The 14288-nt window shown below is 52.1% G+C and overlaps 1 protein-coding gene across 1 annotated transcript; it reads left to right on the top strand.

Moving 5' to 3' along the window:
• The first annotated feature begins 309 nt into the window (after window positions 1-309).
• Window positions 310-14011, top strand: Gprin1 (G protein regulated inducer of neurite outgrowth 1). Its single transcript, XM_051171762.1, has 2 exons — window positions 310-422; window positions 11017-14011. Exon 2 carries the CDS (start codon window positions 11172-11174, stop codon window positions 13920-13922), a length of 2751 nt encoding a protein of 916 aa, XP_051027719.1. The 5' UTR covers window positions 310-422; window positions 11017-11171; the 3' UTR covers window positions 13923-14011.
• Window positions 14012-14288: the final 277 nt, after the last annotated feature.

The following is a 14288-nucleotide window of genomic DNA, read 5'->3' as shown; positions in this document are numbered from 1 at the left end:
GCCTCCGAGCCCCGGGCTGCCGCTCGCCGGAGCGTGGGCAGCAGCTAGACAAAGGGCCGGGGGCGGGGCGGAGGGGGCAGAGGCCGGAAGTGCGGCCGAGGGGGAAGCGGGAAATTTTCTAGCTGAGGCAGCGGGCTGAGAGGGACGACCCGGGTTCCGGTGCCGCCACCGCCCGTGTGCCCGCGGTGCTCCCAGCCAAGCACTGGGAGGGAGCGCAGACCCCGGGCCGGGGCGGCGTCTGCCGGCCCTCGCGCGCCCCCGCGGCGCCCCCTCCCTGCTCCCGAGTGCGCTCAGCGCGCATGCCCGGGGCGGGGCGCCCGGCAGACCAGGGACGGCGCGGAGTCGGGTCCGCCCGCCAGCGCGGCCGGGAGCACCCGGGTGGTCTGCGCGGCACCAACGGGAGCTGCGGGGAGCCGGCGCGGGTAAGCTGCGAGCGCGGGTGGGGCCGCGGGGCGAGTAGGCTGGAGTCGCTGTCCAGGGTCCTGGGCCGCGCCGGGCTCGGGCTGTGGGGCGGGGGCGGCGGGGCGGGGCGCGGTGGGGCGGGGCCCCGGGGCACGGCCACGGCCTGTGGTGTGGGCAGGCCACCCCGCTTCCAGCCCCACACCGCTTTGTTCCGCACCGTCGTCCGGGAGGGGACGATTCCCGCCAAGGGGGGGGGGGAGGGGCTGTTTTCATTGATTCATCCCACCCCTCAAACACCCAGTGTGACACCCAGTCCTGGACGTGGTCACTCACGGCATTCATTCCTGGGGACCTCATTTTTGGACGAGGCTACACACACACACACACACACACACACACACACACACACACACACACACACACACACAACCATGGTCTTTGGTCATTCCATTAGAGTCACACATCCGGCCACCTGTGCACCCACCCAATGCTCCCAGTGGGGGCTGCGCCATCCATCCTGCATCCAAGTCAGCAATACTCTTATTGACATCCAGCCACCCTGCTCTGGCCCGCATGTGCTCATGCCCGTCCTGTACCCTGCACCCTGGGAGTAGGCTGTGACCCTGTGCACACACTTGCTTTGTCTCATAGCTTGCTGCTCTTCTTCAACCCACACTAGCACAAGACTGCACACCCTTGAACGTCCGTCCGTTCTTGCCCTTCTATGGATTGGTGGATGAACAAATGGACAGATGGTCTGGGGAATGTTTTTCAAAGAAGGCCTTTTGTTATAGACTCCTTCACCTTTGGCAGTTGGCAGGGGGCTTGTTGCTTTGTGGGGGCACTAGGAGATGAGGGGACAAGTGGCAGAAGACTGAGATTTTCAGTCATACTCACAGGCATACACAAGCCTTTGTCAGTCTTGTTACCATAGCAGGAGATGTTTGCAGGTGCCTGGCAGCTCTGGCCCTAACTGGGGATGTAGAGATGACTCCAGACTGGGAAGAAATCCTAGAGGGAAGGGAATGGCCAGGCTAGCCATGGATCTTTGCATTCGCAGGATTGCCTTGTCTATGAGCCAAACACAAGGAAGGGCCTATGCACACACCGAGGCTAGCTCTCCCAAGGTGAGACTGTAAAGGCCATGTGATGACAGATGCACATGCCCACAGGGTCCCAGTGGCCAACGGTCTACTTACTCATTTGCATACCAGGTGAGCTGGCTCATTCACCTAGATGCTCACCTCAGCCAGCTACCTATACTGGACGGCACACTCCAACTGTGAGGGGAGGAGAGAGAAGAATCAATAGAAACAGCCAGAAGACCTTGGGAGTCAAGGACTGGCACCCAGGGTTGCCCTTCAACTTCCACGTGTGTGTGAGAGTGCCCACCTTCACACATATACAAAGATTAAAGAAAAGAACCCAGAGTTAGTGCCTAGTTCTTGATTGATAGACTGGGAAGAAATCCAGGCTTTAAGCTCAGACTCAATGAATTTTGGGCCCCAGCCTTCCTGTCTTCAGCTTCATGCTGTTGTGGTCTTTCCTTCTGACTTTGGTGTCCTCGTCTGTGCTACAAAAATGATAAGGGACGCCGTTGCGAGGTTGTTGTGGATAGAGTGTAGACAACAAAACAGGCCTAGAGTGCTGGGGCCAGGGCTGAGCATGCAGTGGGATGGTCCTGGAGGTATGTTCTGGAGGCAGGGCCGAGGGAGAGGATGTGGGGCTCCAGGCCTGGGCTGCCTTACAGTAGTGACTGGAAGCTATGGAGTGTCCCTCCCAAACCAGGTAGGCTCAAGTAGACCTTTCGGAATTGTCTCTGGGCCATTGGAATGAGAGACTGAGGCTCCCAGAAAACCCCACACAAAGTCACAGAACAAGCGAGCAACTATGCTGGGGCTTTACCGGCATCTAGCTGAGCTGCCTGTTCGCTGTACTGGACGCAACCCCATCTCAGAAGCTGAGAGCTTGGAGCTGGGGACTGGTACACCAACCCCTTCCAGGTGGGCTTTGCAGAAGGGGCGTGCTAACATCTGGCCATGCCTGCCTGTCAGACTTTCTGCTTCCTTCTTGGAAAACAGGAGCACTGTCTCCTGCCTGACAGGTGTGTGGGCTTTATATGTAGGAAGCACTTGGGCAAAGTCACTTCCTGCTTTTATTGGCATGTGAGAAAAGTGTCAAAACTTAGAGGCTATGAAGCAGGAAGGTGACATACATGAGGGGCTGGTGATAATAAAAAAATTATCCACACTCAGTGATGGGTAGCAATGCACAGTTAGCTTGTGTGTCCAGGTCGCCATAGGGAGAGGTGGGCCTGTGGCTGCTGACCTCCTTCAGGCCACTCAGTTCAGCTCCAGCTGCTGTTGTTCCGCAGGAAGCGTGCTCAGCTTGCCACATTTTAGTCTGCCACAATAACCTGGGCATCAGATTTCCACATGAACTCTGTCAGTGTTCAGATGTTGGTGAGTTTGCTCCTTTAGTTAAAATTGGCAACGGACTAGAGAGAGTTGGTGCCCAAAACCCAGAGACCAGAAAGTCCTCTGAGCCTCACTGGGCAGCCAGCTTAGGAACTGCTTAGACCCAGGTCCCAGTGAGAGATCCTGTCTCAAAAACCAAGGTAGGCAGCTACTTAGGAACACCCCAAGTTGACCTTTATTGTCACACGCGTGCACGCACGCACACAGACACACACACACATACGCACACACACAGATTAAAAATAATAATAATTTGTTAGCATTGTAGGCCAAACAAGTGCATCCTAAAGGCAGATTTTGCTGAATTTTGTCACTGCTGCAACCATTTCAGACTCAACCCCCCACCCCCACCCCGCCCCCTCCTGGGAGCACAGCTGGGCTCTGACAGGCTGAGTAGATAAAAACAGGCTTTCCATGTACACAGCCTGGCCCTAACGCGAGCAGAACCATGCACACCCCTCATCTTCTCTAATTCTCACAACAAGCCTGATGGGGAAGGAGGAACTGAGCCGGTTTGGGGGGTGGGGTTAGTGAGAAGGACCCTGCCTGAGGTCCCGGTTGCTGAATGGTGAGGTGTTCTGCACAATCTGCCCAGGCCACACACAGGAGGCAGGAGCTGCTGTAGGGAGGCCCCTGGGGCTGGCTGGGTTACCAGTATGAGGTGAGAAGTGGTGGGGGCCCAAGAAACCCCCCTTTAGCCTTTTCTGACCCTTGCAGGCTGCTCTTCACTACTTGTGTAATTGCTGGGCAGTTGTTAAATTCCCGTGTTCCAACAGAGGAAACAGGCCTTAGTCTTCAGTGGAACTTGGATACTTTCTCTTGCCTGTCTGTCCTGTCCCAAGGACATGATAAGTCACAAAAATCAACCTATACAATTGTTTTGTTTGGTCTTCATTGTATGGGGGAAAAAAGAGCCACTATTTAAAATATTTTTTTTTAAATCTGTATTTGTGACTTTGCTCTGGGAATTAAGGGACCTGGCCACAGAATAGTCACATACACACACACACACACACACACACACACACACACACACACACACTTCCTGCTTAAAACACAGCAGTGTTTGCTTAGTACCCTTAGGATAAGTCCCTCACCACTCCCAACATGGTTGACTGCCACTGCCTCTCCCCACCATCCACTCCCTCTCTGATTCCAGCCTCTCTACCTTTTCATGGCTGGCTCAGATGTTAGGGGCCTTTCTTGACCAGGTATCCAGACCAGCTGCCCACTTCTCACGTGTCCTCACAGCATCTCATATCAGAAATGACATCATTTATTTGCTACTGGCTTATTGTGCTCCCCTCATTCTTTTTTTGGGGCTGGGGAGGGTTTCTCTGTGTAGCCTTGGCTGTTCTGGATTCACTTTGTAGACCAGACTGGCCTCGAACTCACAGAGATCTGCCTGCCTCTGCCTCCCAAGTGCTGGGATTACAGGCGTGCGCCACCACGCCCAGCTCTTCTCTCATTCTTATCTGTATCTGGAGGCCAGGGACCACACGTTCTGCATTGCTTGTCCCCAACACATGGGATGTGCATAGGTGTCCAGCAAGTGTTGCATGCATTCTCATTTGCCACAGTGGCAAGCACCGGGTGCTCTTACCTCGTTTCTAGTCTTGTCACAGTCCCCACCATGACTCCTTCCAGTCTCCCTTACTTGGGGGTGTTGGGATCTCTCTTGCTTCGAGATCTTTAGTCGGATCCCTTGCTGTATTCCAATATCACTATCAATGGACAAGAGAAATGAAGACAGAACCATCCATGCCATGCATGCCTACGCCTGTCTGATCCCTGCAGGCTGGTGACCTTCCACACCCCCATTTCTATGCTGATGAAAACCAGATCCAAGAATTCAACCAGACTGCTCCTATGCTGTAGACCTGTGTTCCACTTGACATTGTGCACTCCCTGGCTAAATCACAGAGGTACCCAGTGCAGCTCTCTAAAACCTGAGCCCTAAAGTCCTCAGCAGGACGGCCCTTCTGTGTGTCCATCCTCCCAAGCCTCAGACTTGAGTTATGGGGCATCCAGGGATGAGCAGTGCCAACAGAGACCTATCAGGAGCCTGATGTCTATTCACAAACTTAATGGACATCATTACGTTAAACGGACATGTGCAGAGTGACAGGAACCTGGCTGAGGCATAGGAAGAGGCCATAGAACCCCCGAGGAAGCTGGAAGGCAAAGGCTTCCTGGAGGAGGGAACAGTTAAGCTGAGAACTAAAACTTTAATAACACACAGTCAGTCTAGGAGCTAAAGATTCCCATAGGAGACGGTGTGTGGTGACTGAGACAGGAGAAAACTTTGTGTGTGTGTGTGTGTGTGTGTGTGTGTGTGTGTGTGTGTGTGTGTGTGTTTGTATGTAGGTATTGTCAATATATGTTTGTGAGTGTGTGTATGTATGTATGTGTGTACATTTATGTGGTGTGTGTATGTGTGTATCTGAGTATGTGTCTGTGTGTGCGTGTATGTAGTATATATGTAAGTGAGTATATGTGTCTGGGTGTATATGTGTGTGTATGAGTTTGTATGTGTGTTTGTATGTGTCTGTGTGTGTATATATGAGTGTGTATCTGTTTCTGTGTGTGTGTGTTTGTATGTAGGTGCTGTCAATATATGTATATGAGTATGTGCATTTATGTGGTGTGTGTATGTGTGTATCTGTGTGTGTGTGTATGTGTGTATCTGTGTGTGTGTATGTGTGTATCTGTGTGTGTGTGTGTATCTGTGTGTGTGTGTGTATGTGTGTATCTGTGTTCTGTGTGTGTATGTGTGTATCTGTGTTCTGTGTGTGTATGTGTGTATCTGTGTGTGTGTGTATGTGTGTATCTGTGTGTGTGTGTATGTGTGTATCTGTGTGTGTGTGTATGTGTGTATCTGTGTGTGTGTGTATGTGTGTATCTGTGTGTGTGTATGTGTGTATCTGTGTGTGTGTGTGTATCTGTGTGTGTGTGTATGTGTGTATCTGTGTTCTGTGTGTGTATGTGTGTATCTGTGTTCTGTGTGTGTGTGTGTATCTGTGTTCTGTGTGTGTATGTGTGTATCTGTGTTCTGTGTGTGTATGTGTGTATCTGTGTTCTGTGTGTGTATGTGTGTATCTGTGTGTGTGTGTATGTGTGTATCTGTGTGTGTGTATGTGTGTATCTGTGTGTGTGTGTGTATCTGTGTGTGTGTGTATGTGTGTATCTGTGTGTGTATGTGTGTATCTGTGTTCTGTGTGTGTATGTGTGTATCTGTGTGTGTGTATGTGTGTATCTGTGTGTGTGTGTATGTGTGTATCTGTGTGTGTGTGTGTATCTGTGTGTGTGTGTATGTGTGTATCTGTGTTCTGTGTGTGTATGTGTGTATCTGTGTTCTGTGTGTGTATGTGTGTATCTGTGTGTGTGTGTGTGTGTATCTGTGTGTGTGTGTGTATCTGTGTGTGTGTGTGTGTATGTGTGTATCTGTGTTCTGTGTGTGTATGTGTGTATCTGTGTTCTGTGTGTGTGTGTATCTGTGTTCTGTGTGTGTATGTGTGTATCTGTGTTCTGTGTGTGTATGTGTGTATCTGTGTTCTGTGTGTGTATGTGTGTATCTGTGTTCTGTGTGTGTATGTGTGTATCTGTGTTCTGTGTGTGTATGTGTGTATCTGTGTTCTGTGTGTGTATGTATGTATCTGTGTTCTCTGTGTGTGTGTGTGTATCTGTGTTCTGTGTGTGTATCTGTGTTCTGTGTGTGTGTGTGTATGTGTGTATCTGTGTTCTGTGTGTGTATGTGTGTATCTGTGTTCTGTGTGTGTATGTGCATGTATATATATGTGAGTGTGTGTATGTGTCTGGGTGTGGATGTGTGTATCTGTGTTCTGTGTGTGTATGTGTGTATCTGTGTTCTGTGTGTGTATGTGTGTATCTGTGTGTGTGTGTGTATCTGTGTTCTGTGTGTGTATGTGTGTATCTGTGTTCTGTGTGTGTATGTGTGTATCTGTGTTCTGTGTGTGGATGTGTGTATCTGTGTTCTGTGTGTGTATGTGTGTATCTGTGTTCTGTGTGTGTATGTGTGTATCTGTGTTCTGTGTGTGTATGTGTCTGGGTGTGGATGTGTGTATGAGTTTGTGTGTGTGTGTGTTGTATGTGTCTGGGTGTGGATGTGTGTGTATGAGTGTGTATCCATGTGTGTATATATGTGTATAAGGATGTGTCTGTGTGTGTGTGTGTGTGTGTGTGTGTGTGTGTGTGTGGTGTGTGGTATAGGAGTAGGTAACCAACAAAGAAAGAATGCATATGTAGGGCTGAGAACTGCATTGAGGCGATGGACTGGCCTTCACATAGAACCATTTCACTCTCCTAGTTTTCAAAAAGGTGCAGCCACGCAAACTAGAATGTGAGTCCCACCACCTCCTAAAGCCTCAGCACAAGCCTCTCCTCACCTGTTGTGGTGACGCTGGAATTAAGCAACCCATGGTGCTGCCAACCTGAGACACAGGACAATGCCCTGGGATGACACCTGACAGTGCCAACTGTCCAGGTTACTGGTTTAGGGGTCTATAGTATGATGGTGGTGTTTTGTTGTTCTCTTGTGGAGCTGAGATGGAACCCAGGGCTCTACCCCTGAGCCACATCCACAGCTCTTTATTGCTATTTCACAAATGAACTCTTTTTTTTTTTTTTTTTATAAAAAAGTACATATAGAGCTAGAGAGATGGCTCAGCAGTTAAGAACACTTACTGCTCTTGCAAAAGACTCCTGCTCAGCACCCATGTTATGATCACCTGCAATTCCAGCCTCAGGGAGATCTGATGCTTCTGGAAACTGCACATATGTGCACACACCTTTATGCAGAAAAATACCTACATGTAATTTAAAATAAGCTGTTTTTCTTGAGACATGGTTTCTCTGTCCTGGTCTTGCTTTGTAAACCAGGCTGGCCTCAAACTCACAGAGGTCCACGTGCCTCGGCCTCCCTGAGTGCTGGGATCATAGGCACATGCCACCACACTGGCTTAAAGTAAGCATTTTGAATTGATGATAACACCTGCAGCATCTCAAGTTCACTGCGTCCCCTTCCTGATTATATCAAGAGGCCACCGGGGAGTTGCTGACCAATACTGCTTAGCATTGTACTAAGCACACCACATGATATTCAGGCAACCACAAGATCATCAACAGCACACTTCTCAGGATGTGCATCCACTGTCACAGCACACGTGCTATGTTCACCTGCAACCCACATTCAGACACCACAAAGGGGCATACAAAGAAAAGGCTCTTCCAGCCTCAGACCCCTGGTCGCACTTTAAAGAGGACATCACACTGAAAGTTTCATGAGATTTTATCTTGGAGTTTTCTGCCTATACACAATCCCATGAGCTTGTGTGTGGTTTTCCTAGGCCACATGCTAGAACCCTGGTGGTTGTGCTGTGTGTCTGCTCGCTCTGTCTATCTCGGGCATCTCTCCTCATCACTCTGCATGTTCCGGTGCCTGTGTGGTGGTCCGTGTGGATGTCTCACATGCCCTCACCTCTTCCTGATGTTCTCACCACAGGTGCTCCCATGTACCCTGGTGTCATCAGTGTGTCTGCAGGAACATCCCTGGAAGGGGACTTCTTGGCTAAAACACCATGTGTCTTGTAAACATATGTAGAGATTGACCAATACCCTTCCTAAAAGATTGCAAGTGATGTAGTTTCCCAACAAGAATAAGGAGAGCCTGGGTCTAGGAGTATCATCACTAGATGTCAAAAGGCCGTTCAGTCTTTCACACAAGTATTAAGTACTGGGACTTTACTTCCTGTGTGCACGCCAGTCATTCTTGACTCTGATATGTGCATGAGAACAACAAAATCGCCATCGCTTAGAAGTGTGTGTGTGGTTTATGATTTATTTTGAGGTCTTACTATGGAGCCCAAGCTCCTGCTTTTGTTGCCAAACACTGGGGTAACAGGTGTGCCCCCACCACGGAGCCAGCATTCAGTGAACACATATCTATGACACATCAGGCAGTGAGAAGTATTCTAGATTTTAAAAATCCAATAAAACAAAGCTGGGTGTGGTGCCCTTAATCCCAGAACTGGGGGAGAGGCAGTCAAATCTCTGAGAATTTGAGGCTATCCTGGTCTACATATTGAGTTCAAAGCCAACCACACACAGTCTACACAATGACACGCTGTTTCAAAAAAACATTAGAGAAGGTAGATGGAGGGTGACAGGCAGAATTGGAGATGGCTATTTTATACTGGATGGACCAGGAAGAACCTCAGAGAATAGACCGTGGAGGTGCCTAGAGTGAAATGCCTAGAGGGCACTGTGTGTAGTGGAGGAACCAGGAGGTAGCCCACTGAGGCAATAGTAGCACACAGAGAAGGGAAGAAGGAGGAAGGATCAAAGGAGGCAACAGAACCAGCCAACATGGGTCTCAGAGCCAGATACTGGATGTATTTTGAAGACAGATTCATTTTATTTTGCTGATAGGTGATTCATGGCATATGAAAGCCAAGCAAGATTCTAGAGCAGGGGTTCTGAACCTTCCTAACCCTACGACCTTTTAACACAGTCCCTCCTGTTGTGGTGACACCTCCCCCCGCCATAACATTATTTTTGTTGCTACTTCATAGCTGTAATGTTGCTACTGTTATGAACTGTAATGTAAATATCTGACATGCAGGATAGCTGATGTGTGACCCCTGTGAAAGGGTCATTTGACCTCCCCTAAAGGGGTTTTTGACCCACAGATTGGGACCTGCTGCTCTAGCAGTTCTGGGTGAGCACAGTGGTCTGGGGACAGGTTAGGGCAATCACCAGTCAATGACAGTGTCTCCAAGGTCCGTCTACCTGCTGCACTCTCTTCCCAAATGTTTCCCAGGCATCACAAGTTCAGCTCATCCCAGACAGAGTTGCCCCTCTCCCCAGCTCTCCAGCCCAGCACTCCTGCCCAGCAATCCCCACCCTACCCAGTATTCTGCAGACTGTTCCCACCATCGCTCACTACAGCGAGCGTTATCTGCCAGCACCTCTTCAGATCTCATTTCTGCCTGAAGGGCCTTGAGGGTGTCTCCCACCCAAATCACTCGCTGTAGCTGGCCAGGGCCCATTGCATAGGAGGGGACAGTGAGAACAAACGATCTCTTGAATGAGAGGCTGGCTGGCCTCCTTCTGGGCCTTGGCCAGCTCCTCTCTCTTTTTTTTCCGGCCCAATTGCCAGGCTATCTCAGAGCAGTCTTTGAAAGCACATTACGATGTCCTTTCCTTGAGAGATCACTCACAGTTCCCCAGGGCCTACACAGACACAAACTGGTGGCCTTCAGACATGTTTTCTCTGGCCCACGTCGTGTTTGGGGGTTTTATTTAAATCTAGAATTAGTTAGCATATTTTACATCAAAGCCTGGGCTTCTCACTTTACCTAAGACACTGGAAGAGCTACAGTTCCCAGGTTTCATTTCTCCAGGACAGCATGAAATGCCACATCCCCTAGAATTTGTCACAGTTACACTACACTACACCCTCTTGTTTTATATGCAACCTGCTTCTCTCACTTCAATGACCCATCTGGCACAGTGAGATCAAAAGTTTGCAGCCACTGGCCTTGAAAACAAATGCATCACTTTTGGGAGCATGAGGTAAGGCTGACAAAGGTGGAGAAATGGCAGTGCAGTTAATAAGTCAGAGTGTAGTCAAGCTGTGAAGGGTCATTCTGTCAGTCTGTCTGTCTGCCTGCCTGTCTGTCGAAGTTTGGTCTTACTGTGTGGCCCAGCTTGGCCTCATACTGGAAATTCTCCTGCCTCAGTATCCCAGTGCTGGGAGTGCTGGCTCCTTGGACACTGCTGCATGTGATGAAGCACAGCAGGAAGAGGTTGGATTTATGTTTTCAGGTGAGGCTTTTTGTTTGTTTGCTTGTTCTTGTTTGAGACAGGGTCTCTCTGTGTTAGCCTTGGCTGTCCTGGACTAGCTTTGTAGACCAGGCTGGCCTCGAACTCACAGCCATCCGCCTGCCTCTGCCTCCCGAGTGCTGGGATTAAAGGAATGCGCCACCACACCCAGCCAGGAAAGGCCTTCTTGACCAGAGGACTAGACAGGGACAGAGAATCCATGAGGGGCCTGACAGAGCTGAGTCATTCCCCCCTGAAGTGTCTCCTAAGCCTGAGTCTGTTGTCTATGTTTCAGATCCAGACAGCTGTCTTGAGTTCAAACATGGCTATGAGGGTAGATGGTCAGTCCTGAAGACCTAGCCTGGCTCCAGCTGCTTCAGGAGATCTCCAGCACCCTCAAGACTCCTCTGCTCCCCACAGGATGGGAGCCCGGGCACTGGGGACCTGGTCATGAGGGACTGCTGCTCCTCCCCAAAGGCCAACCCTGCACCCCCAAGGCATACTCTTGACCAAAGCCTAGACATGGACTCCAGACACAGCAGTCCCAGTGGGGCTGGGGCTGGGGCCTCCTGCTCTGAAAGCCCTGCCTCAAGTTTGGCCTACCCCTCTGCTACCTGCAGCCCACTCCCAGAGACAGTGAAGGCACATGGAGCCTTGACCTCGGAGGCCTCTGAAATGACATTGGTTGGGAAGTCGGAGCCTATGTCCTCAGCAGAAGCTGCCCTCACAACCTCAGAGGACAGAAACCCCGTGTTCTTAGAGAAGATGGATTCCAACTCCTTGAAGCAGACAGATTCTACTTCTGTGGGAAAGGAAGAGGCTGGGTCCTCGAGGAAGGAAGGGTCTGTGTTGATGGGAGAGGCAGACCCTGTGACCTGTGGAAAGAGGGAGCCTGGGACTATGGGAAGAATGGATTGCATAGCTCCAAAGAAGGAAGACACTGGGTCCTTGGGAAGAGAAGATGCAGTGTGCTCTGGCAAAGTGGATACAGTGTCCCCAGGAGTGGAAGGTCCTGGGTCTTTAAGAAATGTAGAGCCTATATCCTCAGGCAAAGTGGACCCAAGAAAGGAGGACCCCATGTATTCCAGAAGAGAGCAACCTGGATCGACAGGTGAAAGAGATCATGTGCCTTTGGGGAAAAAAGATAAGGAACCCCCAGAAAAGGCAGATCCTATATCCACAAAAAAGGCAGATCCTGGGGCCTCGGGAAAGCTAAGTCCAGGATCACTAAGCAAGACAGAGCTTCTATCCTCAGGAACAGTGGCTCCCGGGACCTCCAAAAAGGTGAATCCTGTGTACTCTGGGAGGGCAGATCCTGTAGCTGTGGGGGAAACAGAGGCTTTGTCCTCAGCAAAAGAGGGCCCTCGGTTCCCTGGAAAGATAGACCCTGCCTCCTCAGGAGAGGGTGGTTCTGTGTCTGTGAAAAAGACGGAAACAGTATCTTCTGAGCAGCATGAAGGTGTGTTTCCAGAAAAGATGAATCCCACATCTGTGAATAGTACAGAGCCTTCAGGCAATGTGGACCCAGCTTCCTTAAAAAATGTAGAACTTGTATCCCCAGTGAAACCAGAACACTTGTCTTCTGGGCAGGCAGAACGTGTGTCCTTGGTAAAAACAGAAACCCTATCCTCAGGAAAAGAGGACCCAAGGTCCTCTAAAAGGGCGGATCACACTACTGTCACAGGAAACATAAAAACATCCCCAAAAGGGAATCCCGAGTCTTCAGGAAAGACAGACCCCGTGTCTTCAAGTTCAGGAGATGCCAGGCCTCTAGGGACTTGGGGGTCCCTGTCTGCGGCAAAAGCTGAGGCAGTGACCGAAGGGAAAGGAGACCCACAGTCCTTGGAGAAGAGTCCTACATCCCCTTCAGAGAAAGCTGATCCTCTCACTGTCAGCCAGGCGGTCTGTGCAAGCCAGGGAAAGGCAGAAACTGGAAAAGTGGTCCCAATAAGTTCAGGAAAAACAGCTTTGGTGTGCCCGGGGAAGGTGGATTTCATGGCCTTGGAAAGAGCAGAAGGCATTCCAGAGCCGAAGGCTCCAGAGAAAAGGAATCCTGGGAACTCAACAAGAGTGGACACCAGAGCCTCAGGCAGTGCTGAGCCCACATCTGAGGTCAAGGTGCCACAGCTTCCCAGTGCCACATCCCCGGGAAAGGTGGAGGCTCCGTCTTTGCAAAAAGAGCAGCCACAGTTGTCTGGGAAGATGGATCCCTCAGGAAAAGCCGACCCCACCGCGGCTGTGGAGCCAGTGTCCCTGGGGAAGGCAGACTCTGCATCTCCATCTTCTAGAAAAGCAGAGCCTCAGACCTCAGTAAAGACTGCCCCTCTGGCTCCGGAGAAGGTCGTGTCCTCTTTCAGGCAACCAGATGGTACACCCTGCAGCTCAGCCCAGCTTCGGGGAGATGGCAGGAGCGTAGGAGCCCTGCCAGAGCCAGAGCCCTCTGCCAGCACCAGCCAGAAAGACCTAGCGGCAGCGGCGGCTCAGAAGAGCCCCCGCGCGGAGGGTACAGCACCCCCGCCAGGGCCACGGACTCGCGACAACTTCACCAAGGCGCCGTCGTGGGACGCGGGAGCGCCACCGCCGCGCGAGGACGCCGGCACGCAGGCTGGCGCCCAGGCCTGCGTCTCGGTGGCGGTGAGCCCCATGTCTCCGCAGGACGGCGCGGGCGGCCCGGCCTTCAGCTTCCAGGCGGCGCCCCGCGCCCCCAGCCCCGCGCCCAGGCCGCCATCGCGCCGGGACGCAGGCCTGCAGGTGTCTCTGGGTGCCGCCGAGACGCGCTCGGTGGCCACCGGACCCATGACTCCGCAGACCGCAGCGCCGCCGGTCTTCCCCGAGGTGCGGGTGCGGCCCGGCTCGGTGTTGGCGGCTGCCATAGCGCCCCAGGAAGCGGCCGAGCCGGTACGCGACGTGAGCTGGGACGAGAAGGGCATGACATGGGAAGTGTACGGCGCCTCCATGGAAGTGGAGGTGCTGGGCATGGCCATCCAGAAGCATTTGGAGCGCCAGATAGAGGAGCACGGCCGCCAAGGGGCGCCGGCGCCGCCGCCCGCCGCCATTCGCGCGGGCCCAGGCCGTGCAGGCTCCGTGCGCACTGCGCCTGCCGAGGGCGCCGCCAAGCGCCCGCCCGGCCTCTTCCGCGCGCTGCTTCAGAGTGTGCGCCGGCCGCGGTGCTGCTCGCGGGCTGGACCCACTGCGGAGTGATCTATTCCCATTTTGTAGGCCCCGGTTTCCAACCTTCTCAGGCTCCCTACTTGATGTCAGGCTCTTGGAAGCTACGCCCCACCCCGCCACCCCCATGTGCGCCAGGCCTCTGAGGAGCAGCCAGCCTTCAGGGGCTTCTTTCCAGTCCCTTCCTTCCCTAACACTGATGAACCCCCCTTATCCGGCCCCATTGTGGCCATGAACCCACACACTCAGCCCTGATAACCCCACCCTGGTACCCTCACAGCCTTTCGCTCTGCTCCCTCGGGTAATACTAGGAGAGCACAAGGGCCTGTTCCCACCCCTCCACCCTAGAGCTGAGGCGGGCTCCAGACATAGCCAGACTGGTGCTTTGAGGCCTGCAGT

The sequence above is a fragment of the Acomys russatus genome, chromosome 3 (assembly GCF_903995435.1).
Source record: "Acomys russatus chromosome 3, mAcoRus1.1, whole genome shotgun sequence".
NCBI classification, from domain to species: Eukaryota; Metazoa; Chordata; class Mammalia; order Rodentia; family Muridae; genus Acomys; species Acomys russatus.
The sequence above is the reverse complement of the archived record's forward strand: the minus strand, read 5'-3'. Positions and strand labels throughout refer to the sequence as shown.